Below are 26,475 nucleotides of genomic sequence, written 5' to 3' on the forward strand. Positions count from 1 at the left end.
AAATTCAACCAGAAGGGTGTGGCACAAAGTCAAACACCACAATTCAAAGATAAATAGAAGATGGAAAAGGAGGAAAAAAATTTGTATGAAAATCAACTCCAGAGAAGCTAATAGATATAGAAGATAAAGAAGATAAAACATAAACAGGAGACCCTAAAAAAGAAAACCAAACCAGTGGATTAGAAAAGAGTAACTAGCCCTGGCTGGTATAGCTCAGTGAATTGAGCGCGGGCCTGTGAACCAAAGGATCGCAGTTCGATTCCCAGTCAGGGCACATGCCTGGGTTGCAGGCCAGTTCCCAGCAGGGGACTCACGAGAGGCAACCGTACATTGATATTTCTCTTCCTCTCCTTCCCTTCCCCTCTAAAGATAAATAAATAAAATCTTAAAAAAAAGAATTACTAAATGCTGTAGTTCAAGACCACTTGAAACTACACATTGAAACTTGAAACTACAGAATGAGGAGGCCTAACACATTTCTGAGAAACTGGATGCAGCACAGCCAATAACAAGTTACCTTCTCCTAAAACCATAGGTCTTTAAAAGAAGAAAAATACTCTTTGGACATTCAAGCAGAAAGAGCAAGTAGCTTACTAAAGAAGGAATATAAGATTTTTATCAGGCTTTTCTATAAAAACACTTTTTTTCTAGGAAACAATAAAGTAGCAGATTGAACATGCTCAAATAAATAAATTGCAGATCTTTTGTTTTGCATGGCACATGCATGGATTTTACAACCTTACAGCCTGACCCTCCTGTGGAAAGGGTGCCCAGGCTTTTCTGCTCTTACACTTCCTTCTTGCATACCTAGTATCATTCTTCTCTCTTGGCATCTAAGAATCTTTGTTTTAGGCAAGTCCAGTTCTTTCACAAATTCTAGAAATGTGCACAAACGTCCAACTGAAAGTGTGAGACTTCATAAGATCTGTATAGCAAAAGAAACCTAATCTTCACCCAAGGCAAGATCGATAACTATGAACTCTTTTTAAAAAATATTTTTTTATTTATTTTTAGACAGAGGGGAAAGAAGAAAGAGAGGGCAATAAACGTCAATGTGTGGTTGCCCCTCATAGCTCCCCCAACTGGGGACCTGGCCCAAAACCCAGGCATGTGCCCTGACTGGGAATTGAACTGGTGACCCCCTTGTTCACAGGCTGGTGCTCAATTCACTGAGCCACACCAACCATGAACTCTTATAAATATTTAAGAACTCCGAGAATAGCAACCCTATATACCTTTTTAAAGGACCTACTAGAAAATAAGCTTCAGACAACCAAACATATTGTAAAGATTTTGACATATGGGCTGCAGAAGTATTCCCACCAATGAAAAATAAGGCTAATAGACTCAGAATATTAGCATTTTTCAATCCCTAATGAGTGAGTGGATCTAGGATGTGGTGATCAGTGGATGATGATATCATGAAAGAGAATGTTAGTGACTTCTCAAGGAAGTACTCCTCAAGGAAGTCCTCAGCATTGCTTGTTATAAATGGCCAAACTTGGATATGATCAAAATTCTAACACTAACTACCTGGCTGAAGAAAACACAAAGAATAGATATTAACCATAACACAAGTATACAGTCATCAATATCAAGACAATAAAAAATATGCAAGAAATAAAAAAGAAATGAAAAGGGTATTCATGATGTAGAAAAAACTTAAGATACTTATCAAATATTCATCATGTGTGGGCATTGTTTGGATAGCATTTCAAATAAACTGTAAAAAATATGTTAATCAGGAAAATATGAACACTGTGTATTTGATAATATTAAAAAGTATCTTTATTTATAAGTATAAAATGGCATTGAATTTATGTTTGTAAATTATTTTAATAAAATATTTATAGATTAAATAATATGTTGGTTCCTAGGATTTGCTCCAAAATAATCCAGTGGCAGAGATTAAAAATATGAATGAAAAGAGCTTGGCAATGTATTGATAATTACTTAATCTGGATGAAAAGTATAGTGCATTCAATATACTATTTTTTTTCCTTTTGCGTATGTTTGAAATTTTCAATAATCAGTTTTTTTAAAGACGTAAGGAGGGTGTACAAGCACATACATTCTAGTACTTCAGACTTGATTTGTGCCCTGAGAGAAATTCACCTTCTGAACACGGTTGAGCATGTAGAGAAACTGACAAGAGTATGTTTGTAGATTTTCAAAGTAGGAAATCTCTTCTACACCTGAACTTCTAACATATTTCACCTCACTCTTCAAACTACAATTCAATGCAATACCTTTAATGAATACTAAAATTGGAGTTACTTCTCAAAGTGAACACTTAAGAACAAGGCAACTCTTAAACAGTTAACTTTGGGCCTTAATATAAGCCACTAGAATAACTTTTTCTTCTGTGTTTTTGCACACAGTGGCTTGCAGAAAAGAAAAATAGCCCTGGTGTTTAAATGATAAATTATCACTCATCTCTTTCTTATTCTTCATATTTTCCTTCTAGATATTTCCACACAATATACCTAGGTATCCGAAGCCGGCAGAGTGGGGAGAAGGACAGATGGAGATTTTACTGGAAAATGGTGTATGAATATGCAGATGTGAGTATGCTGCATTTGCTCGCCACCTTTCTGGAAAGTGCTCCACAGCTGGTCCTGCAGCTCTGCATTATCGTACAGACTCATAGCTTACAGGCCCTCCAAGGTAAGGGCTTGCAATTTGGTTTCTGAATTTGGGGAAAGACTGACTGGCTACTTTTGTCACAATCCGAGGAATTATCCTAATGCCTTTTGTTGACACAGGCTATGGTGCTTCCTGTTATATGCTTGCTGTTTGCCACTGAATCTGTAAATGATGCATATTTTCTTCTTCACCATCACTTGGTAGGACTAATTTATACGAAAACATTTTTTGCCCTCAAGTTGCCCTCTGAGTAGGAAATATAAATGTTATGATTTTTGCACTTGATCAATATGGTATTACAGTCGACTGTAACTTTCTGGTTTGTATGCTAGAGTAATATAAAGAAAAAAACTGAAAAGCAGCCATAGTTCTTTCTCTCTCTCTAATTAATGTGCATATATATAATATATATCACATGATATATATGAATATTAGGGCAATTTATAACATTTTATTTTGACTTTAAGAAATGGAGCGATATTCAAAGAAAATGGTAGAGGATTACTTTAATATTTTTGAAAGGTCACATAAAAATCAATATTTAACAATACATTGTTTATAATACTACTAAGTTTTAGAACATGAATATTATCAGATTAATATTTTAATGTTTTGTCATATTATTTGATTATCTCATCAGTAAGGCTATTCAATTTATATCATATTTTCTCTGATGTTTCCTTAGGGTTGGCTGCTCAAATCTTTTTTTAGAAGCAGAAAGAAAATTAGACAGAGAAGTGGGTAGATAAGTGAATAAATGGGTAGATGGATGATGAATAGATAGCCATTTTTCAAAGGAATTTCCAGGTAATTTGACAATCCTGTAACTAAATAGATGTTATTAAACAGTTCACGTATTCTAATGTGCTCGTTTTGCTTCAATCTCAGCAGAGCCTTGCTGTAACTTCTTCCTTGCACATACCTTTTGCTGTCATGTTCTGGGCCATGCTGTAAATTGAGACTTGATCTGGTTGGTCTGGGGAATCATAACATCCTTAGAAATTTTTATAACAAGGAGCACATTAGCTTAGGCCGAATGCTTTCACCAGGGGTAGGGGTGTGGAAGGCATATTATAAGAAAAGTGGAGGGTGTCCTGGTAGCCAGTGACCCATTTATGTATGAGTTCCTATCTCAAGCCTGGCTCTTCACTAAGGTAGCCTTGATCTAAGATGTTGAAAAAAAGGGTCAAAGAGATGTATAAGATTCTCAAATGTTAGAAAGCAAATTGGAGGAAAGAGAAAGTGGAGTATTTGGACAGAAAAAGAAGAAAAAAGCAGGGAGAAGGCAAGGCTTATAAATTGGTTGGGAATGATTCTGTTCATGAGTGAAGGCTCCACAGGGAGGTGCTGGCTTTGGCTATGTCATTTCCTGCTTTGAGACCATGTGCAAGACAATCTATCTCTCTAGGACCCAGTTTCCCAAATGATGCAGACACCAGCCCACAGTGTCCACATCATTATGGATGAAATAAGGCATTCACATGGAATGCTGAGTCTGGGGGAGGAAAAGGGACAACATGGCTTTTCCCTCAAGGGGAGCAAAAGACTTGGCCCTTGCTGTGACAGGTCTTTATTGGGTTTTCTGCACACATTACATGATAGTCCTCATTTACTATGCACAGGTTGCTTTAGTTGGTTACCTTTTACAGAAAACAAAGGAACCAGTGCTGCTAATCACATCACAGAAGAGGTATATTAGCAAATGAAAGGGCAAAAGTGGTTGAATGGGTTACACTCATCCTTGGAACATTTAGCATTGATTTTAGAAAGTTATTTTGCAGTATATTTTTGCCACCGGGGGCTGGGCCCGAACCACATAGAATGGTCTCCTACACCCAAATGTAAAGGTCACAAACTAAATGCCCAGTAAACTCACAGGGCCAGGCATTAGGAAATGGTCTGTAAATAAACATACAATTTAAAAGGCAACATCAAACAAAAATCTCTGTCAAAGTGTCCTGCACTTATCTCCAGAACAACATGGTCACTCCTCAGTATGGTTACACAGTGAAAACTCTCTGGAAAAGGAAAATCCAAGTCCAAATGTGGAGGGTTGCCAACTGCCTTCCTATGGTCTGAGGTTACTGTCTCTACTAGTTTTCTAAATGAATTAGAACATTATATAGAATTTTTATCCTAAAGATGACAGAGAAAGAGGAGGAAAGGTGAGAGAGGATCTAAGAAAATGAGATTGCCCGTTCAGTTTGAGATTTTTGTTTAAAGTCTTATAGAAAAAATAAAAAAGAGTGATCTTTAGGTTTTATCAGATTATTCAGCCAATATAGGTATCAAAATCTGTGTTTCTTAGAATTTTGGTTCTTTCCTAACACTAATTATCCCCAACTTACCTGCTAAGCTCACGTTTGCATCAGGGGTGCTATGGACTTTGGGGGCCAGACCTCACTCTTGGTTTTGCTTTTTAATTGATTTTTAGAAGAAAAGGAAGAGAAAGAGAGATAGAAATACAATGTGAGAGAGAATCATTGATCAGTTGCCTCCCATGGAACCCATAACGTTTTGGTGCATGGGATGACTCTCTAACCAACTGAGCTACCAGCCGGGGCAACACATGGGGGTTTTAGAATACGAAGAAGTCAGAATAGAACTAGGTCTGTTTTCCTGCCCAGCAATGCCTTCTTGTGGGAAAGCATGTTTGTAAATCATTCTGCACATGACAGCTAAATAACTTAAAAGTGTAAAATGAGATTTTCCATTAATGATAAGTAAGGGTGGAGATTGCAAATGAACTAGAGCCATCAGAAAAAGATGGGAACATTTTTCTGGGTTGGTAGGTTGGCAACTACTCGCATCTAGTAAAGGTCTGATTTTTTTCTAATAGTTCTTTTACAAGAAAGGTTTGTTTCTGCATGATGGCTCCACTGTGTGGGTGTGCACACCTGGCTGTCAGAGCCAGGTGACTGTTAAATGCATCCCGGACCGTGGTTTACACACACTTTTTATGAAGGTTGCATGGTATGCCATGGTCCTGCACAGCATCCCCTGACTGCTCCATGGAGAATATTCTTGGAGCACACGGGGCACAGCACTGAGCAATGCTGTGTTGCTAGGGAAAGCCTGTGGATCATTGTTTGTAAATGAGTCAATGTCTTCTCTGCCAACTGGGGGGGGGGGGTTCGGTCTACGAAACCAAAAGTGAATGTTCAGAAAACATACTCAAAAAACTAAACATGGCTTTAGAAGCCCTTTAGTCCAGCCTGCTCATTTTAAAGATTCTCAGGGTCATATAAAAGGCCAAGTAGTGTACCTCCTGTCTATGGAAGATGGACATTTATCGTTCTATCTTTGCTTTCACTATTTAGGTACAATTAAAGGGTTTAGATGGGTTTGAGATGTTCAAAAATAGGACTGACGGGTGTTAGATTGAATCTTTCTGCAGACGTGTGCTCTGCATGAAGATGCCCAGGAGTGCCATTGCACATTTCTGCTAACCAGGCAGTCTTTCTCCTTTAGCTTCCCTCCATCTCTTTCCTTCCTGCACTCACCTGCCTCCCCTGCTTCTGGTGGGGATGAGATTGGATTGGAAAACCATCACAAGTTGCAAACTGAAAACTCTGTAACCATAAGGTGCTACACAAGCTACTGTCTTATCTATTGTGCCATCTTATCTATGCATGTACAGTTGGACCTCCTTCAGTATTTCTTATACGCCACAGTTGGATGTTTCTAGGTAAACTATAGATGCAAAGAAAAGGAACAGTTATGTCTAAGGCAACAGGGGCATGAAAAGAACTGGATGTTCATGTTCAAGGTTCCACTCTTCCCTGATTGCTCATCTCAGAACAAGAACCAAATTGTCCTTCTGGAAACAGTACAAGCTGAGACACAATTATACTTGAACAGTCCTTTACTGAACCTGTCAGCTCCCAGCACTAGGCTGTGTCTCTGATTTAATTATTCAATAAGTAGGGAGAGCCGAGAAAAGATTTTCACAACTAACAATATTTTAGGAGTATATCAAGTTTCATAAGAATATAATTTTTAACCATCAGATTTTAAATGTCATATTTCTTGTTTGATTTTCTTACGGGTTTTTAAAGAGTGTCCTTCATAGAGTAGTAGATGGGTAAAGCTGGGCTTTAAAAAAGCAATTTTTTTTCTATCTTAGAAAATAACTTTAAACATAGTCATATATGAAAATGACTTGCAGACTTGGGGCCACTCTTTATCTGCTAAATAAAAATATTTTAGGTATTGTGCCCTGGCTGGTGTAGCTCAGTGGACTGAGTGCGGACCTGCGAACCACACGATCGTGGTTCGATCCCCAGTCAGGGCACATGCCTGGGTTGCAGGCCAGTTCCCGGCTGGGGACTCACGAGAGGCAACCATAAAGATGTTTCTCTCCTTCTCTCCTTCCTTTCCTCTCTAAAGATAAATAAATAAAATCCTAAAAAAAACATATTTTAGGTATTTTAATTCAGAGCTATTTGCAAATTCTCTACAGCTTTAATGCCACTGATTATTGGTATTAATTGCACAAGTTGTATTTTTACATATAAACCCCAAGAATCTTTACCATAAAGATGTATAAAAATATATTATCAGACTACATTCTATCACATTTCTTTTTCTTTTCCTAGAGTGAGGAAAACTCTGCTCTTATAATTCACAGCCATTTAATTTATAAGCTGGTTCCTGTCAGTGGGACCCTCTATCAGAGGAGGGTTGACTTTGGAAACTCTTTCTGAAGATGAGTTTCTTTTCAAAATGAAAAAGGATTTCTGTGGCATTGCCTGGGCTGGTTTTCATGTGCTGGAGGTTGTGTCACTGTTGTTTGTTGTTGGGTAGCTCCCCTTTAGTCTTTTAATACAATACAGCTTTCTGCCCACCCTTCTTATTAAAAAATGGCAGCAATAAAACCAGCCTAGTGAGCTCATTCCTTATCTTGTGCTTCATAACTTGCATTGATCTTTGTGATCTTTATATCTTTTATCTGACCACATTAGGAGTGATATGGAACTTATTTCACCTATAGCTTTCTGGTTTTGATATCATAAGTCAAGAGTTAGGATAAAAAATAATATAATCCCATGTGTTACTCCTTTTGCCAACAGTTTATTGTGAATAATTTGTGAGAGAAAGGAAAGAGGACTAAAAGAATTTTCTAGTTATTCTTTTGCTGTTTTGCATCTTATGAGACTGATGGGGAAGTCAGATGTTAAGGGGACTGTCCTTATACATCTGGCGAACACTGTCCCCAGCTAACTAGGGTCACTGAGACATCCTTGAAGTGTGAAAACCACCTCGTTTGCCGTATCCTGATGAGGACTTTCAATATCTAAATCATTGGATTTAGAGCTGTTCAACTTCGTAGTAAAGCAGGTAGAGCCACACCCAGCTACTTTTTACAAGCCTCAAGTTAGAGAAGAAACCCAGCTACCTTCAGCCCCAAGACCTTGCATCTCTGCCAGATGCCTCCTCTCTGAGTGGGCCTGCTCCACCTCTGGATTTCTGCCAGGGAGGAAAGGCACAGACCTGGGTACCATTCTGTGAGTGGGATGGTGCCCCACATCTCTTTAGATCTGTCTACTCTGGGGATGCTATTTTCATTAGTCAATTAACACATTTGTTGACTATTGTGTGCATAATGGTGTGTGAAGCTCTGCAAAATTTGTCTTAAAAAAGTTCACTTTTTATTTTTAAAGTTTATGTGAAGTTATAAACAATGTGACAAAACATATTTAGAAACACCTGATTTATCTGGGTGTATTCCAAAATAAGCTGCCCCATTTCCTAGAGGGGATAATATAAAAGTGAGAGGAGTCCTGAGGACATATCTAGCAGACACTCCCACATGAAGGGGCCACACAGCCACTGCTGAACTGTCCATCATGGGGCAGTTCTGACTGAATCATAGACTCTGTGTTGGAAGGGACCTCAAAGCCCATCTACCCCATCAGTCACTCTACCTGACATATGAGTCTGGTCAATTCCACCTTCACTACCTACATTCACCTGCAGGGTCTACCCTCTCACCCAGAAGGGGCCTCACTGAGGTAAAAGTTCTCCCCAAAATACTGTATTTTTAACACACCTACATATCTGGAATATTTTAAATACTAGCTTTTCATTTATTATACCTGCAGTTGAAGATAAAATAGAAAACACCAATATGCAAAGGAGAAAATAAAAATTACCTTCCTGCTACTCAGAAATAATAAAAATCCTGCCACTAAAATGTAATTAAGGATTATATGTATTTTATTACTTATCGTTAAACACTTCTTTCATATTTTAGTATATACTATGTTAAATTAAAATTGAAACATGGATACTATTGTGTAACTTTTTTTTATAGCACAGAAAGAACATTTGCTCATGACAATATATATAATTCTACATTCTTTCTAATGATTATATAATATACCAATGCAAAGATTATCATTTTCTTTTCCATTAAGTCCATTTTTTAAAAAATTGTAAGTTATAATCTATATTTGCTATGATGAATAATCCTATGGTAAACTTAGTAAGAACTAAATCTTTGCAGATGGCCTTAATTATTTCTCAAAGGTAAACACCTAAAAGTGAAATTACAAGATTTAGGGCAAATCAGGAGCAAAGGCTTTTGATCCATCATGTCAAACTGGCAGTTTGAAAATACATTTCTAGAGAAACACCACTCAATGGCTCACATTTCTGGTCCAGAAAAACAGTAAGTCTGTGAAGGCAATATGTGTGACAAGGACTGAGGTTGGGGCAAATCTTTTGAAATTGGGAAGGAACTCTTAATAGTACTACTTATTTGAATATGAAGGGCTTAACTCAAAAAGTGCCCCAATCTCTTCCCTTGTATCTTCATTGTATCCAGCTTTACAAATTTTATTAAATCTATTCCATTAAGCAGCAGCACATCATTACTGTTCAAACAAAATGTTAAGAACTGCTTCACCAGAGACTTTTGATTTGAACCAAAGCATAAGGAAAGCAGACATAAATTTCTCAGAGCTCATGAAAAAAATCTGACTAAAGAAAACTTATAAGGAGCTTAACCATACAAAAAATAAGAAACCATAGCCTCTCCATTAGATAGTAGTGATTTCTTTTGGCTTTATAAATATATTAAATTTCTCCAATAGCATTTTGTGCAGAGCTCTGCTGGGGCTGAAACAAAGACAGCCTCTCCTCCCTCCCAGGTGCTGACAAATTTAGTTGAGGCCCACAGACAAGGGCCATTCTAGTGATGATGCTAGCACTCGGCACTTGGCACCTAGAAGGCTATCAATGGATATTTGCTGAATGATAGGAAAAAAGAATGCTTGCTTTGTGACAAAGTCCTATGCAGGTGTGATTGATTTTAAAAATTGTTATAACTCACTGTGCTATTTCTTATCGGTGGCTGTGTTAAGATTCTTTGGTGGCACAGAATAATCTCATATGGAAAATGATACAAGGAAAGTAGAAATGCCATGCATTTCAACAGAGAAGGATGTCATGGAATGTTGGAAAAACCAGAGAAGTTTTCATGAAGAAAGACCACCTTTGAACTGGGTCATAAACAAACCCTAACATTTTGTCATGTATTATAAACAAAAGATAGCAACATAAAACCAAAAAGATGAGGCTATTTGTTTGGTTTGGTCCATACCTGTCTATTTAACAGTGCTAGTGATAATAATGGCCTCAAAGCCATGGGGTTGTTGATAATAAGCACATAATAGGCACATAATAAGATTCATTCCTCATACTTGAAATACCTCTCAAGTAGCAGGGTAAATCTTTGCATGCCTGCTTTAAAAAGAAGCACCACCTATTTTCTCTGTGTGGTTTTTTTTTTTTTTTTTTTTTTTTTTTTTTTTTCAGCCTGTGTTTTTACTTTGTTCAGTACTTGGCATTATCAATTAATAATTCAATAAAATAGTAAACCACCAGTCTGCTTAACCAACACATAAACAGAATCAAGTTTTAAAAACTCATCACCATCAACAACTTTGTAAGGAGAGACTTACAAAACTGATATGGTGTACTGGCCACACTGCCCCACCCTATTGAAAAGTATTGACAGAATAAACAATGAAGTGTCATATTGTAATGATGTTATTGATCTGCTCATTTTGTTACAGAACAGAGGTCCAAGGTGGGGGCAATATTTGGCCCACCCAGGGATGCCAAACACTGTTACAGAACAGGGGCCCCTCCCAAGGATGGTATACTAATACCATCTGGATGACCTACTGGGCTTGTCTGTCTGCCGCCAGAGGAAAGACATCTCTCAATGCCAGAGACTTGTGAAAAGGAAAGGAAAGGTTTACTTAAAGCGATACAGACTTAAAATAGTGACCCAATGTCCCCATTAATATATCAAAGTCCTTTAGGTTATCCTGTAGGATAACCACAGATGCCCACAATGCTTCCTTCTCCCCCTGCCCTCATTCGGGGTACCATAACTTAGGAAAAGAAGCACACGTTCGAGTTTCAGGTTGCTGGCACCGTCAGCTGTGTCACCATCCAGGCAGGATCTCTAATTACTCCAAAGCCATGTGGCACCCTCTCGTGGCCTACTGGCAAAGAGTTCTTTCACCCTTCTTCCAGGCAAAGTCTCTCCTGCTTCCCAGGCCACGTGGCCAAAGGGAGTGCCCTGAAGCCCTGTGGTCCTCTTCTACCAAAGCTGCAGAGGTCTGCACTCTGGGAAAACCGCATGGTTCTTCCCTTCACCTGGCTGCAGGGGTCCCCCACTCTGCCAGAGCTGCGTGGTACTTTTCTTCACATGGCTGCGGGGGTCCCCACTCTGGCAAAACCCTGTAGGTCTCTCTTCAGTGGCTATGTAGTCTGCATTTAAATCCCATTGCCAATCTTCTTCTGCAGCCCCATTTCCCACCCCTCCCACAATTAGCTACACTTGCTAGGACTCCCACATCCTCCCAGCTTTACTGGGCTGCCATAGTGAGTCTGGGCAGGTGTGGCCCCATGGCGTGGAGCCAATCATCTCCAAGTTCTAACACAGGTGCTGTAACGGGGCGGGGGGGGGGGTGGGGTGGGGGGGAAGGGGGGGTTGCTGGGAGTTGCCCCCCAGTTACATCTTGGGTGGAAGTCACTCCCTTTTCTCTGACTCAAAGCATTGGCCACAGCTATTTAACATATCTATGAAACAAGTTAAAGGTTATAGATATGTTAAATGACCATTCAAGAGGTTGTCTGCAAAATGGTTGCTATGCAAAACAACTCTCAATGTCCCCTCTCCATTTGTCCCTTCCCCCAACTGACACCTGTGGAAGGGGGCAGTAAGGGGTGAGGACATCTTATATGTCTTTCTAATATTTCCTGGACAACCTGAGTTCTGGACCCCATTCCAAATCCCTTTTTGGGGCTCCCCTCTTGGCTGCACCCTGTTACAATTTCACATTCCATAGTCACATTCCATAGTCTCTGAGTAATGGCACTACCCCAAGTTACCCTCAGAAGAGCGGAGGGAAGCTTCATTTGCTTATCACTGATTCAAGTGCTTGAAATCAACTCTGTATGGTAGATCAGCCCTCAGCACAGCTGTGAATAGTTTTGAATTTGAATCATTTTGAACATAATATGAAATAAGAGCCTGACTATTTTTAGGTTCTACTTAATTATCTCCAATAATCAAGCGCCGTATCTTGGTATTTTTCCACTCAGTATTCCTTCTCTCTCCCTTGCTCTCCTTTCCTGGAGATGTGAGTGAGCACAAAGGCATATTCAGGCATAGGGTGTGAGTGAACAGATAGTGTGACTAATTGCACACACATGGCTATGGAGAGGAGAGACCTGGTGAAAGGTAGAGAGTGGTTGGTATGACCCTTCTCCAAACAAAGCATGCATAAAGGAGTGCCTGCATTGAAGAGTGTCCCCAAACACTCCCAGCTTCTTTGCAATTCTCGTGGCTTCTTTCTTTGTCAATGTCCAACTTCCCCAGATTCATAGTTTTTCAGAACTTGCTCCTTCCAAGAATCAGAAGCCACATCTATTTCCCATTTACCTGACCTTTAGCCCAAACTCAGGACAAGTAGTCACTTGACTGAATGTCAACATACTATAATTATTATTTCTAAACACTAAAAATAACTACTGTGAATAGTAATCAAAATGCTCACTGAACAGAGGCAAGGTGAGGCCAACTTAGTAAAAAAATCAAAAATGGCCTATTGTGGTATTTTCCTAAACAGCTTTTGTTCTAGAAATCCAGAGACAGTTAAGTCATCAGCATTTTGCAACCTAATTCTGGCTGGGTGTGTAGATAAGAAAAGGTCCCACCACTACTTAAATACTTTTCTCTATGAAACTACTAAACCTATTTTTTGCAAACTTTAGCCATCCTAAAGTGTACCTTTTGTTCTAGAAGTATATGTTGCATTTATTAAGCAGATTGGAGTTAAACTGAATCTTGAATCATTTCTTAGACATGTAAGCTAACGTTTTCTTGATGACTCCACAGGAATAAAAGAACTGGGATTATTTCCTGTTGAATGATTCAAGAAAGGCATTTTTCAATGTATTGCTCATGCATGGAATGTATATGTATGCAATATATCTAGAGCCCTGTATACTGTCAGAGCCAGATGTAAGTAGAAGGGGGAAAAAAGCAACTGATTCAATTGGTATGTAAACGTTCCTTAGAATAAAACCACATGGAGATTCACTCCTCAAAGCTCACAATCAGCTGCTGATTGCTGAAGGACAAGGCCTGCTGAGCACACTGCCTGCCGAAGGTTTTGTCAGCATTTTCATTGTGATCCTAAATTTCCACAGCTTTCCACTCAGCTGTAGAAAAATTGTAAGTCTGTGAAACTAAGGAGACTCCAGAAGTCCAAAACTTTCTCAACATCTAAAATATTATCTATTTGAACACTTAGACAATTCCAGAGGGTATGAAGTTCTCATTAGAGAACTAAAATGTAAGAGTTTGTAGCACGTAGGCTTTTATGAAGGCAAGTACTTCCAGATTTGTGTTAGCTAAAATACTAAGTTAAAATTCAAATTCAAAAAATCCAAAATACATTTCCAGTGATTCAAATAAGACACAAGTATTTTTAACACAGACTTGGGGACTAAGTGACAATAAATAAATGCACAGACTTTAAAAATCAATATAAAAAAGTGAATCAGCTACAAAAATCGTTTAAAGTAAATTTCATTTTGAAATGTATTGTGTACACCGAAGGAGGTATTTATTTCAAACTCAGAGATGCTAGGAATTTTCTGAAATAATGGGAGAAATTAATTGAAATGTAGAAATATTTGAGGGGCAGATCTGAAGGGCCTTGAAGGAGGAAGTCACAGCATGAGGCATATAGGTAGTAACACTGCCTACTCCAGGAAGCAGAAGGGGCACAACATGAACTTGATCCTGATCCCTGAGGGTCCTCAAAAATCACCCTTTGTTCATAAGTTTCAGACACACCTCTCTCAACAATACACCACAATGTCTTAATTAGAACCTGAAGGAAATCTTCATTAAGCATTACCTTATTTACTGAATAAACATGTAGCAAGTACCTATCCTCAGAGGCACTGATCTGGATACTAGAAAAATGAAGGTGACTAAGACAGCTTACTCCTGAAGGGCTTCTAGCCTTGTAATGGTGAACAACATATGAAAGAGTAAGTGCAAATGTTGTCATGGGCACATGTGACAGGAGTAGACCCAGGTGACAATGGACACCTAAAGAAAAAAGAAACCCAACCCCATCAGGAGTGGATGTGAAAGCCCTCACAAACACTTTAGCATGAGTTAAGTTGAAAGTATAAACACTAAAAATAGAAGAGATCCCTGAGGGAAAGCCCAGTGGAGATAAAGAAGAGCAAGGACAGAATCACAAGGGATACCATCTTTTAAGGGTCTAGAATGGAAGAAGATCCAGTGCAGCAGAAAGGAAAAGAGAGAGGTGGGAAGATCAGAAGAGCACAATGAGCTAGCCAAGGCAGTCGTTTCTAAAGGAATCCCTGTGAAGGACCAGTTAATAGAGTCTGCTGGATTCAACAACTACGACCTCACTGTGACACACACCAGAATATGTCAATGGAAAGCTTAGGAAAGAAGGAAAAAGTGCAGATTAGAGGAGAAAAAATAGTTGCAGCAAGGATACAATTTATAGACTGTAAAGACAAGAATACAATGAGTGCAGGAGCCGAGAACCCAAGTTGCAGGATAGAAACAAACTGGACCACCCTAATAGTTAACAAAGGTTAGTGTGAGTTAACAGAGGTGACACCACCAGGAACAGGTAAAACGGACCAGAGTCCCATCTGTAAAGAACCTCAAAGTGAAGAAATTTTTCATAAACTATCCTTTATGTTTCTACTCACTTTGTAGCCTGAAATGTGTTACTTAAACACACGGAACATAAATTTCTCTGACTGCAAGAATTCAATGATATAAACTGTGGTGCTGTGTTACAATCAAATAAAATAAACAATATAAAGAACCTAAACCTTCTGTCTGGCAGTAGGATGCTCAGCAGTCCACCTGTGTCATCTCCTTGCTTCCTTCCTTCTTGCCTTGAACAGAGAAGAGGAAGAGCACCCTCAGCATGTTTCTAAGTTTTCTAAGAAATGAGGTTTCAAGTTCATTTTTTGTAAAAATGGATGGAGACCGATTTGAATTTATTTAGCCTTGAAGTTACATATTAACTTGTTCTCCTACGGAGTTCTCTGTCTGGCTTCAGGTTACTCAAGCCCTCTAGAACCAATGCCCACAGTATCTGGTGGGCTCTTGACTCTTAAACTCACCATAGTTTCAGAGGGTTTTAAAACCTCAGAAACCTTCCAGCAAATGCCACTTGGACTTTACTCTGTTCACTGCCCTGTAATTTTAGCACAAAGTATTTTTAGCCTTGATTTTTTTTTGAAAGAATATACATTTATGAGAAAAAAGTTAAGCATTTTTGTTAAAGTTTTTAAGAACATCATCTTTCCTTTTTAGACATTAAAATTAATTTTTTCCAAAAGCTCAGTATTCATAATTGTTGAGACATTTTCTACTGTCTCAGGAAAATATAGGATTTCTAAAATCGATGGCCATCATTTCTTCATTTTTTTAAATAGACTTTATTATGTAGAGCACTTTTAAATTAATGGCCCAATTGAGTGGAAGGTATAACAATTTCCCATTTACTTTCTGCCCCAACACATGCTTAGCCTTCTCCTTTATTTTCCAGATAGTACATTTGTTACAACTGACAAACCTAAATTCAACACATTATTATCAGCCCAGATTTATAGTTTACATCAGAGTTCGTCTCTTCATGTTGTACATTCTATGGGCTTGGACTAATTTATACTGACATATAGCTACTATTGTGATACAGAGCGTCATCCAGAGTAGTTTCACTGCACTGAAAATTCTCTTTTGCGTCCTCAGTTTATGTCTCCCTCTCCCCAACCTCTGGCAACAATGGATCTTTTCTACACCATAGTTTTGCTTTTTCCAGAATGTCAAATGGTTGGAATCATACAGTGTAGCCTTTTCAAACTGGCTTCTTTTGCTTAATACTTATTTAAGAATCTTCTATATCTTCTTATGGCTCAAGAGCTCATTTGCTATTAACACTACAACATTTCATTGTATAAATGCACCACAGTTTATTTATCCATTCACATCTGAAGGACTTCTTAGTTCCTTTTGCAGTTTGGGTAATTACAAATAAAACTGCTATAAATATTCATGTGCAGGTTTTTCTGTGGACATAAGTTTTTAATTCCTTTTCATAAACACCAAGGAATGTAATAGTTGGATTATATGTTAAGAGTGTATTTTCATCCTGGCCAATGTGGTTCAGTTGGTTGGAGTGTTGTCCTGGAAACCAAAAGTTCACAGTTCCATTACTGGTGAGGGCACATACCCAGGCTACAGGTGTGATTCCTGGTCAGGATGTGTACAAGAAGGCAACTGATCCATGTTTCTCTCTCTGTGGGTCTCCCTCTCTCTCTTCTTCTCTCTCTTTACCTTTTGCACTTTCTCTCTCTCTTTCTCACAGAAACATAAACATACCTAGGGTTATAGGCACGGACTCTCAAACTATAACATAATATTTAAAAGTCATAATACCTAATAACAGTGATATAGATCACCTCCTGAAGGAGCATAATGGAGAGAAAGTTCAGAGTTAAAGAGACCTTCCTGAGAATCTGGGTTCCACCACATAACTTTGACCTGTGGCAAATTTCTCTACCTCTCTGCATCTGTGTTTGTTTGTGTTTGTTTGTTTATTTGTTTATCAGGGGGATGGGGAAAGTAAACCCTACCTCACAGAGCAGACATCTCAGCAAGAACATTTTAAGACTATGTGAAGGTCAATGCCCTGTATCACACCCCGTTTATAGCAAGTACTTAAGAGACACTGTCTTCTACCATATAGGAAATATTTAACTCTGATGGTTTAGTGCAAACAAAGAGCAGACTATTTATAACCAAGATATCAACCTTACAACTAAGTAAACTCAGGGAATTAGGAATATGTCACTGCTTCTTCCCTCAAGAAAGGAAGAATAGAACAGAGGGGAAAGGAAGGACCAAGGAAAACTCAACAACCTGAAATGTCACAAGTCAAAGATAAACACCAGAATCAGTGAGTTCATTGTGCCTGCATGCCCTGGTGTTGCCTTCATTTTCCATTTAATGCTTGCCAGGATGTCTACATGCTGCACCTGCACTTGGAGGATACAGGAAATAAATATGAAACAGTAATCTGATATCATCAGACCCCAAAAAGGCACTTCTGGAAACACTAATTAGATTTCTTTCCTTCATCCCTTTTTTTTAATTTAGTAAGTTCTAAGAGAAGATCACACCTCTCCTTACACTTTTAAAGAGAATTTGTGAGATTGTGTATGAGTAATACCTATTCAATGCTCAAGGCAACATGTTGCCATGATACCAATCAGATATTATCTTCATTAGGGGACAGAAACACATTAAAAGTGAATGTGTTTGAGTACAACTGGTTTTGTTTGTTCCCAGTAAGCAGTGTTAATGCTTGGAAAAGGAAGAGGTCTAGTCTGTTGTCATTATCTGGTTTTAAAACAACAGTACATTAAAATAAGTAGGATACAAAACAATGAGTTTAGAGAAATAAAATCCCCCAAAGGAGCTCATTATTTTTATAAATTTACACTATCAAAGGATGTGGAAATGCCAAAAAGCAAGGTCTTAATTGTCAGAAGCAACAGTGTCGTCTCAAGCCAAGGGAGTGAGTTGATGACTCGTGGGTGCAAGTGCAAGATTGATCTGGAAGCCTAATTGGCTATTTTTATGCCTTTAAAATTCTGATCTTATATTAGAACTATCAAATTCCATCGTGCTTTGGGGAACATTTGTGCATTTGACTGTTATAATAAAAGAAACATTGCAAATGAAGAGAGATAAGCTGCTATGGAGAAAAACAAGAAAATGATTAACTTGAAATTCAGGAAAGTTGTTGCCTGTGAAGTTGAGGTGAAAGGAGGGAGGAGCTTCATAAATGATCAGTAAGGTTCAATCTCTTAAATTGAAGGTATTTTATTATTCTTATTGGAACTCCACATAGACAATAAAGATTTACTTAGACATAGAAGAATACGGCAAGTAAATGGACTGGAACAGTGGATTCAAGTCTTGAGTCTCCTAAAAACTATCGTGTCATATTAGCATGCTAAATGGTCACCATATTTCCTTGCAGCTTGAAACTATCCAACTCTATGTTAATCACATGAAATACAATATTGCTGAATAAGTCATGTTAGGGAAATACTTTCTTTTCATCATGCGAAACCAAAAAACCCTACAGTACCATTTAATCATCCACCCCAATGTGATTAGCAGGATAGGTTATTTTATTATTCTGGGTGAACCCCTGTATAGGGGGTTGCTATTGGTTGAGCAGAATTTTGGAGGGCCTGTATAAGGTGTGATATTGCTAAATCAGCAATGGGGCTTACAGTGTGGGAGTCAGAGGTGTTATCTGACACCGACACTCCACACTTCTCTCAACTTGTCATTCGGAGCTTCTCTGAATGTGAGATAGCAGTATAATGAACTCAAGAGGCATCTAATTATTTCAGGTTATCAAATGCTGTCAGGTGCTCTATATTTTCCCCAAAATTATCAAGAAAGTATCTATGCTTTTCAGGACTGGGCTATCCATCATATGGATAGGAAGTGCTCCCTTTTGGTTTACAAAATCAAGAGACAGGAACATCCTCTTTACTCATTTTTTCCATAAGTATTTATAGAGTGCCTATACTGTGGGGCAAATCCTACGCTGGTTGCTAGTTCCTACTTAATTTCTCAGAGCAAAGATATGAAATTTGATAATTACAAATGTGCTCAAGAGCATTGTAGCGAATTTCCCAGGCTCTGGTGTTCACTCATACTCATTTGAATTTGTACATCAAATAAGAATAGATAGACCTGGGTTGCTGTCTTCTGATTTTGTTTCAGGCTCCAATGTCATCTGAATCAGTACACACTTTTTTTTGGCCCTGACCAGCTCCTTAGTCTCCAACGTGAGAGTAGGGCTGCCTGGACATCCCCTGGTGGTTCTCAGGCAGAACCCCTTGGGGGCCTATGGGACAATCCACCACCCAGGCTCTGAATTTGAACATGAAACTCTGAAAACTGGGGCAAAGGTCTTAAGCTCTGAAAAGCTTGATTTATTCCCTCTGAAATGGGAAAGTACTTCAAATACTATAATGAGTACTGTGAACAGTATAAGATAAATGCATATGAGGCACCGAGCTGAAGGCCTAGAACTTAATATCAACTAAAATAAAAATGCATGAGCTTCCTCTTAATGTTCTCATTAACATAATTAAATACACAGCATGTTTTAAAGGGAAAGTTTTAGTCCTGATTAGAACTGTCTGCTGCCTTCCAGCTTCACTGGTTCTGACGAGAGCCTGGCTGAGGAAATCTGGTAGCATCCAGTTCTCTCAACCATGTCAATCATCCTTAAGTAATAATCAATTTCAAATTTAAGCACACATTGAAGGGGGGAAATGCGGGGCGCCAAATGTGTTATGATGTCTTGGTAAGCAGAATCAAAAGACTGATGTCATCTAGAGACTACCTTGAAGGTGATTTGGTCACTTTTCTCACCCAGTCCCTCTCAGTAAGAGTTCAGTATAAGGATTAATAAGAAAAGTTTGCAAACTGTTTGTGATAACCTATAAAAGAGGGACACTTTTTACTGTGAGACACTTGGTAAGGTTTAAATCCACGTGCAAACAGAGAAACTGAGCTTTATCCACTAAATATCCCAAAAGAGAATGCAAGTTTCTAACAACCTACCCAGGTGTTTCTAAGACTTCCCTATATTGAGTTCATGGCTGTATCTTTGGTACCTCTACCAAGTGCTTTGTGCTTTGCACCTACTGTGTATTAATGTATTAACATAATAGGCCCTCAACAGAATACTGAACATATGACTAATGCATATAACGAAAGAATCAAAGTAGGCCACCTCTAAATCTAAAACTCAAAATAAGTTAAATTATGTATATTTCAGTAGAAAAATATTACTACTTCTCTGTCATCATTTTGTGGATTAATATTAAAGTAAAAATTATCTTTTAAAACTATTTCATATCTCAAAATAAATTAAATACTAATGTGTTGAACATCCAGTACAAAGAGACTTGGCAATATATGCGTACATATGTAGTTACCATTTTAGCCAGATATTTAAAATTCCAAGTTCATTAACATGATGCAAAAAGGTAATTATTTTTATTTCAAGAAGAAAACAATTAAAGTTACTTTGAATATGATGTACTTCATATCTCAGCTTTGATATTTTATTGTATTGTTATTGATTCCAAATTATTTTCCTTTGTTTGTTACACTTAGCTGAGATACTTTTTATTTTTATTATTGACAAGGCAAAGGTAAATAATTTAGAATCAATAATAAAGTGTTTTAATTTCTAAAAAGACTTCTTAGTGGATGTTTACTAAGTTTTCAAATTAAGTAGAGCTTCTCATAATAAAACAGTTATATGGCCTCACTTGACCAAAGCATTCGCACCTCTATCATGCCTCTTTCTCTCTCCACACATGGAATCAGTATTCTTATTTCCATTTTCCAAATGGGAAGCTGAGTTTTAACCTAGAAAGCTGTCAAGAGGATTAAGGGGAAAGGTCATATCAAGGTCTGAAAGAAACCTCTGTATTCAGTTATGCTATGGTTCTGTTATAAAGCTTCTCAAAAAAATCAAATATTATGCAAATTCTAAACACCTCTAGTAAAGGAAAGAGTTATTCTTTATATCTTATAACATTATAGTTAGACATGCCTTTGTCAACTTTTCTTATCTTAAATGACCAAGAAAGACAATTATTATGTGTCTGATGCTGAGGTTTGATATTTTAGTAAAAGAACCCAATGCATAACTTGCATTTAACTCTATTCCAACAGGAATATGTAGTAATGAATAAACGTGGTCATTGACCTAAAACAAGAACATTTTGAACATGACACTGTTACACAAAGTGGCAGCATTTATTCAGATAATCACCTTTTAAAAGCAGAGTGAGTACATCCTAAAGAATAAAATGCTAGCTACTAGATTGTGAGAAGCAGAATAAAGTCTGATACTGAGTTATTGAAGGGTGATGTATTTTGGCTGATACGGCTGAGGTGGTTTGTTTTAGAGTTAATAGCGATAAAGGTAATCAGGTGATTCCTAATGTTTCCAAGAGTACAGCAGTGGAGCCATTAAAGGAAGGAGAAAGGAAGGGCATTTGGAAGGTCAGAACTTTGATTCTGAAGATTTCAATTAGGTATTGATTCCATTGATACTTATGGCATCCCAGAGGTAGGAAAACAGTCTATAAAACATTGGCTTTGTCGTAGAAAGTTGGGTGAATGCCCAACTAATACCAAGCTCAATCAACTTGTATTGTAGAGGGAAGTTCAATTTATTAACACTTGATACTTCTTAGCATCTCTTTTTTTATCACTCAATATTTCAAGTACCTGGTCTCATTAATTCCCCAAATATTCCAGTGGGTAGGCTTCATGGTAGAGAAAGTCAGATAAGTGCATGTATACACCACAAGCCAAATGCTGAGTGGGTAAATGAATGTGCAAATGCTCAAGCCTAAACAGACTGAAAGCAATTGCATTCACCCAGCCTGTGATCTACTCAATCACAGATCTAACCTGAAGAAGAGTTTTTACATATCTCAAGTTTCTGGCACATTTTCTGATCCTCGGTACACACAGCAGAGAGCTACATGAACTGCTTAAGTGCCTGAAGAGGGACAAGGAAAAGGAGAGCAAATCACTTAATCAGGTGTGAAGAGAACCACTGAGACCCTCTTAGTTTAAGCATTTGAAAGAGCAGGAAGTATTGCTTGAGTTTTTTTATTTTTTTAGGTGAATTGATACTATAATTTGGAATTTGCTGAGATAATAAGAATGAAATAGTTAACATTTCTAAAATGATTTCTATTTTCCTAATAATTAGAATAATGATCTAATTGTTACTTTATTAATTTCATTTAACCCTCCCAGTGGCCTTTGAAATTCTAATATTATTCCAATTTTACAGTAAGAATGCTGGGAAGATTGAGTAGGTACTTTATTATTTCAACTTCATTTAAAAGGTGCCCTGACTCTCATGGCTTGGTTGGTTGGAACCCTGACCAGTAACTGAAAGATTGTGGGTTTGGTTCTCACTCAGGGCACATACCTAGGTTACAGGTTCCATCCCCACTCAGGGTGTGTATAATCCCAGATCTGGGCATGTAGGAGAAGTGACTAATCAATCTTTCTCTCTCTCCCTTCCTCTTTTCCTTTTTCTCCCTCTAAAAACAATGGAAAAAATATATTCGCATGAGGATTAAGTAAATAAATAAATAAAAGGAAACAGAGGTGCTGAAAAATAATGTGTCTAAGATCCTTGGAAGAAAGGACAGAACCAGGATTTGAATTCAGTTGATCTGGTTGCAGAGGCAGCATGTGCACCCATTCCACTATACCACAAGCTATACTTGCCCATAAACTGTCTCACATTCTGTCTTATATTTTCACATATAATTAATGAGGGCAGGAGTCAAGTGAGAATTCTTAGCCCTAATCCACAAGTCCCTGCTGCAAATAATCTTTGTGTTATTTTAGTCTCACAGAATGTCACTACAGAAAATATAACATTGGAGGGGAGAATTTTTCAAGGGGAGGAAACAGCACATGTCAAAGCACAGGGCATGAGGCATGTTTCAGGAAGAGCAAATTGTTCTACGTTCCTGACACTGCCCAGTGAGGTTGAGGATAGGAAGTCATGGGCCAAGTTCAGAAAAGTGAGTAGTTCAGAGATTCCTTCAAAGAGAAAAAAGCGTGAGCAAGAGCATTCAAAGGAAGTATTTTTCCACTTTTCTGGAGGTTAGGTAACTGTACACTGGGAAAACTACATAGGGTATCAAGTTTGTTAGTTATTCTACATTGGCTTTATTGGCTGTGTATAGCTTTTCAGATCATGGTTAGAGTAAGAGTGACTGTATGGTCAGAACACAGAAGTTGTAGAAATAGTAGCCTTGTGACTTCCCATTTGAACTGCTGAAATATTTTTACCAAGGAAGCAAATCAAAGCCAAAAGATAGAATGAAAAATGGCAATCCTAGACTTCCGGCCAAGATGGAGGCGTAGGTGGAAACACTGCCTCCTCGCACAACCAAGTTTAAAGACAACGAAGTTTTAGTTTACTGGCAGAGCTGGGTCAAATCGGGGTCACACAGGAAAACTCAGCCAGACTGACACAGGTGCGCAGGCAGCAGTTGGCAGATCCCAGGCATGGGGTAACAATTGGCAGACCCAGTGAGGGCACAAGGTGGCAGGCTGACCATGGTCACACATTTTCACGCAGATAAACCAGGCAAAAGAGCGAGCAGTGAGATGAATCATGCAGACCCCATCAGCGGGAAGCAGCAGAAAAGACTGCCATTGCCCCTCTCTGACCCCACCCCTACATACAGCATCACAACAGCATCACAACCCAGCAACTGAGTTGCCCTGCCCTGGTGATCACCTAGGGCTCTGCCCCTCATACATAACAGGCACGAACAGACCAAAATATTATGGCTCAAAGAGAACTCAAAGTCCCAGAGCCAATAACTGTAAGTGACCAAGAAATAGCCAACCTATCAGATGCATAGGTCAAAACACTGGTGATCAGGATGCTCACAGAACTGGTTGATTTTAGTCACAAATTAGAGGAACAAATGAAGGCTAAACTAATTGAAATGAAGGGAAATGCACAGGAAACCAATAGTGATGGAAAGGAAACTTGGACTCAAATCAAGGGAGTGGACCAGAAGGAAGAAAAAAATGACCAAACAGAAAAGTATGAAGAAACAAGAATTCAAAATAATGAGGAGAGGCTTAGGAACCTCCAGGACATTTTTAAATGTTCCAACATCGGAATTATAGGGATACCAGAAAAAGAAGAGGAAGAGCAACAAGTGGAAAACTTATTTGACCAAGTAATAAAGGAGAACTTCCCCAGTCTGGCAAAAGAAATAGACTTCCAAGAAATCCAGGAAGCTCAGAGAGTCCCAAAGAAGTTGGACTCAAGAAGGAACACACCAAGGCACATCATAATTACATTAGACAAGATTAAAATGAAGGAGAGAATCTTAGAAGCAGCAAGAGATAAGGAGACAGTCACCTACAAAGGACTTTCCATCAGACTGTCAGCGGATTTCTCAAAGGAGACCTTACAGGCAAGAAGGGGCTGGAAAGAAGTATTCCAAGTCATGAAATCCAAAGACCTACATCCAAGATTGCTCTATGCAGCAAAGCTTTCATTTAGAATGGAAGGGCAGATAAAGTGCTTCTCAGGTAAGGTCAGATTCAAGGAGTTCATCACCACCAAGCCCTTATTATATGAAATGTTAAAAGGACTTATCCAAGAAAAAGAAGATAAAAAATATGAAAGTGAAAGGACAGCAAACTCATAGTTATTAACGACTTCACCAAAAAACAAAAGCAAACTAAGAGGACAGCTAGATCAGGAATGGAACCATAGAAATGAAGATCACATGGAGGGTTAGCTACAGGGGAGTGGGAGGAGGAGAGACAGGGAGAAGGTACAGAGAATAAGTAGCATAGACGGTAGTTAGAAAATAGGTAGGGGGAGGGCAAGAATAGTATGGGAAATATATAATCTAAAGAACTTGAGGCACATGAACATAAACTAAAGGGGGGATGGTGGGAGAGGGGGTGTGCTAGGTGGAGAGGAATTAAGGGGGGAAATGGGACAATTGTAATGTCATAATCAATAAAATATATTTGAAAAAATGGCAATCCTAAATGAAGACCCTGTGCTTTTTTGTTTTTGTTTTTCACTTGTTTGTTTGTTTTTAACTGAACCATTGGATAGAATGACTAAAAGAATTAAATTTATTCTTACTGGAGAAAGAAGATCCCCAAAAATACTGAGGCAGCAAAACATCATGGAAAACATTTACCTATAAATTAGCAAATAGAGAATTAGGCATAATGACAGTAAATATAGGCTGTCAAGTAAAGAAATTGAAACCAGTAGCAGAGAGTGACTGCAAGATGCCTGTGAAAGCATCTATCAGCCCACATGAAGTATGCTTATAAGGTAAAGTTTGATTCTTCATGGAATAGAATGACAGCTATAAAAGGGGAGGGGGAGGTGAGGAATGATTGAAAAAAGGCAAAGGAATTAGACAAAGAACATATATGAAAGACTTATGGACACGGAAAATAGTGTGGGGGTTAACCATGAAAGTTGAGGGGTAGGATGGGTCAAGGGAGTGAAAATTGGGACAACTGTAATAGCATAAACAATAAAACATTAAATAGAGGCAATATCTGATGCTTTATGAAATATACCTAGTGTACAGATTTCAAATAATTTTTATTACCTCCAAAACAGATTTCATGAATAGGCTTACTCATGGCTAACAATACATTAGGACTCCTCTTTGAAAATTGCCATCATGACTGGTGACCATTTTGAGCGCCCTTAATACAACACAGTATATCTTTTTTTATTTGACAGTATGATTTTTTGGAAAAAAATTTAAATATTACAGAATTAGGTCTAGTAAAGGAGGATGTTCTAAATTTGCAATACAATGTGGGTTCAACCAGAAATTGTGATTATAAAGAAAGAGAGAGGAGTTATTGACTGAAAGCCTTTCTGTCAGAAGCCCTGCCTGCTGTTGGGACAAGCCCTTCTGCATTCCCCTTCATAACCTATTTGAGAACCACACACCCTACTTGAAGGCTAGAAAATATTTCAATACTCTATGTGGATTTTCATTTACTATTTACCAGGCCTGAACCCTGATCCCTTTCCATTGTAACCTAGCGTAATCCGCTACAAGTGTGTTCGGATATTACCTGCTCACTGTGAAGCTGTCTCTGACCCTCAGTAGAACTTGGAACACACATCCACGGACATGTACCTTACTTTTCCCTTCCTCTCTAAGCAGTATGCTTATTAAAGTCAAGAATTTTGTTTTATCTGTCCTTGTACCTGTAGTTTCTAGAGAGTACATAATAAATACTCATTAAATACTTGCTGAATAAGTGAATGAAATAAGCCAGCTCCAGAGGATGTTAAGCAAAGTAGCATCATAGAAGAGAGGACATAGAACAAACTCCTAAGAAAATTGCTTTGAAAAATCAATGTTGATCTTTGATGCATACATCTTGGCATATTTGTTAAAAACATCGGTCCATCTTTAGCCTGACCTCTAGAAAGTACATAACCTCACTCATGCATACTGTGCCTAACCCATTAGAAAGAACCAAGAGGAGAAACATTCCATTGTACCAACAATAAGAATCCAAAGAAGAAATGGTTGTGAATGTGATGGAAACAAAAATATAAT

The 26,475-nt window shown here is 38.2% G+C and overlaps 1 protein-coding gene across 1 annotated transcript in view; it reads left to right on the forward strand.

Moving 5' to 3' along the window:
• Positions 1–26,475, forward strand: part of XKR4 (XK related 4) — a 431,980-nt gene that overhangs the window by 275,685 nt on the left and 129,820 nt on the right. The window contains exon 2 of the mRNA XM_037028583.1: positions 2,468–2,667. Coding sequence (XP_036884478.1) covers positions 2,468–2,667 — 200 coding nt within the window. The remainder of the gene's footprint in view (positions 1–2,467; positions 2,668–26,475) is intronic.

Source organism: Sturnira hondurensis, unplaced genomic scaffold (genome assembly GCF_014824575.4).
Source record: "Sturnira hondurensis isolate 20B ecotype Veracruz unplaced genomic scaffold, ASM1482457v3 Scaffold0020080, whole genome shotgun sequence".
Classification (NCBI taxonomy): domain Eukaryota; kingdom Metazoa; phylum Chordata; class Mammalia; order Chiroptera; family Phyllostomidae; genus Sturnira; species Sturnira hondurensis.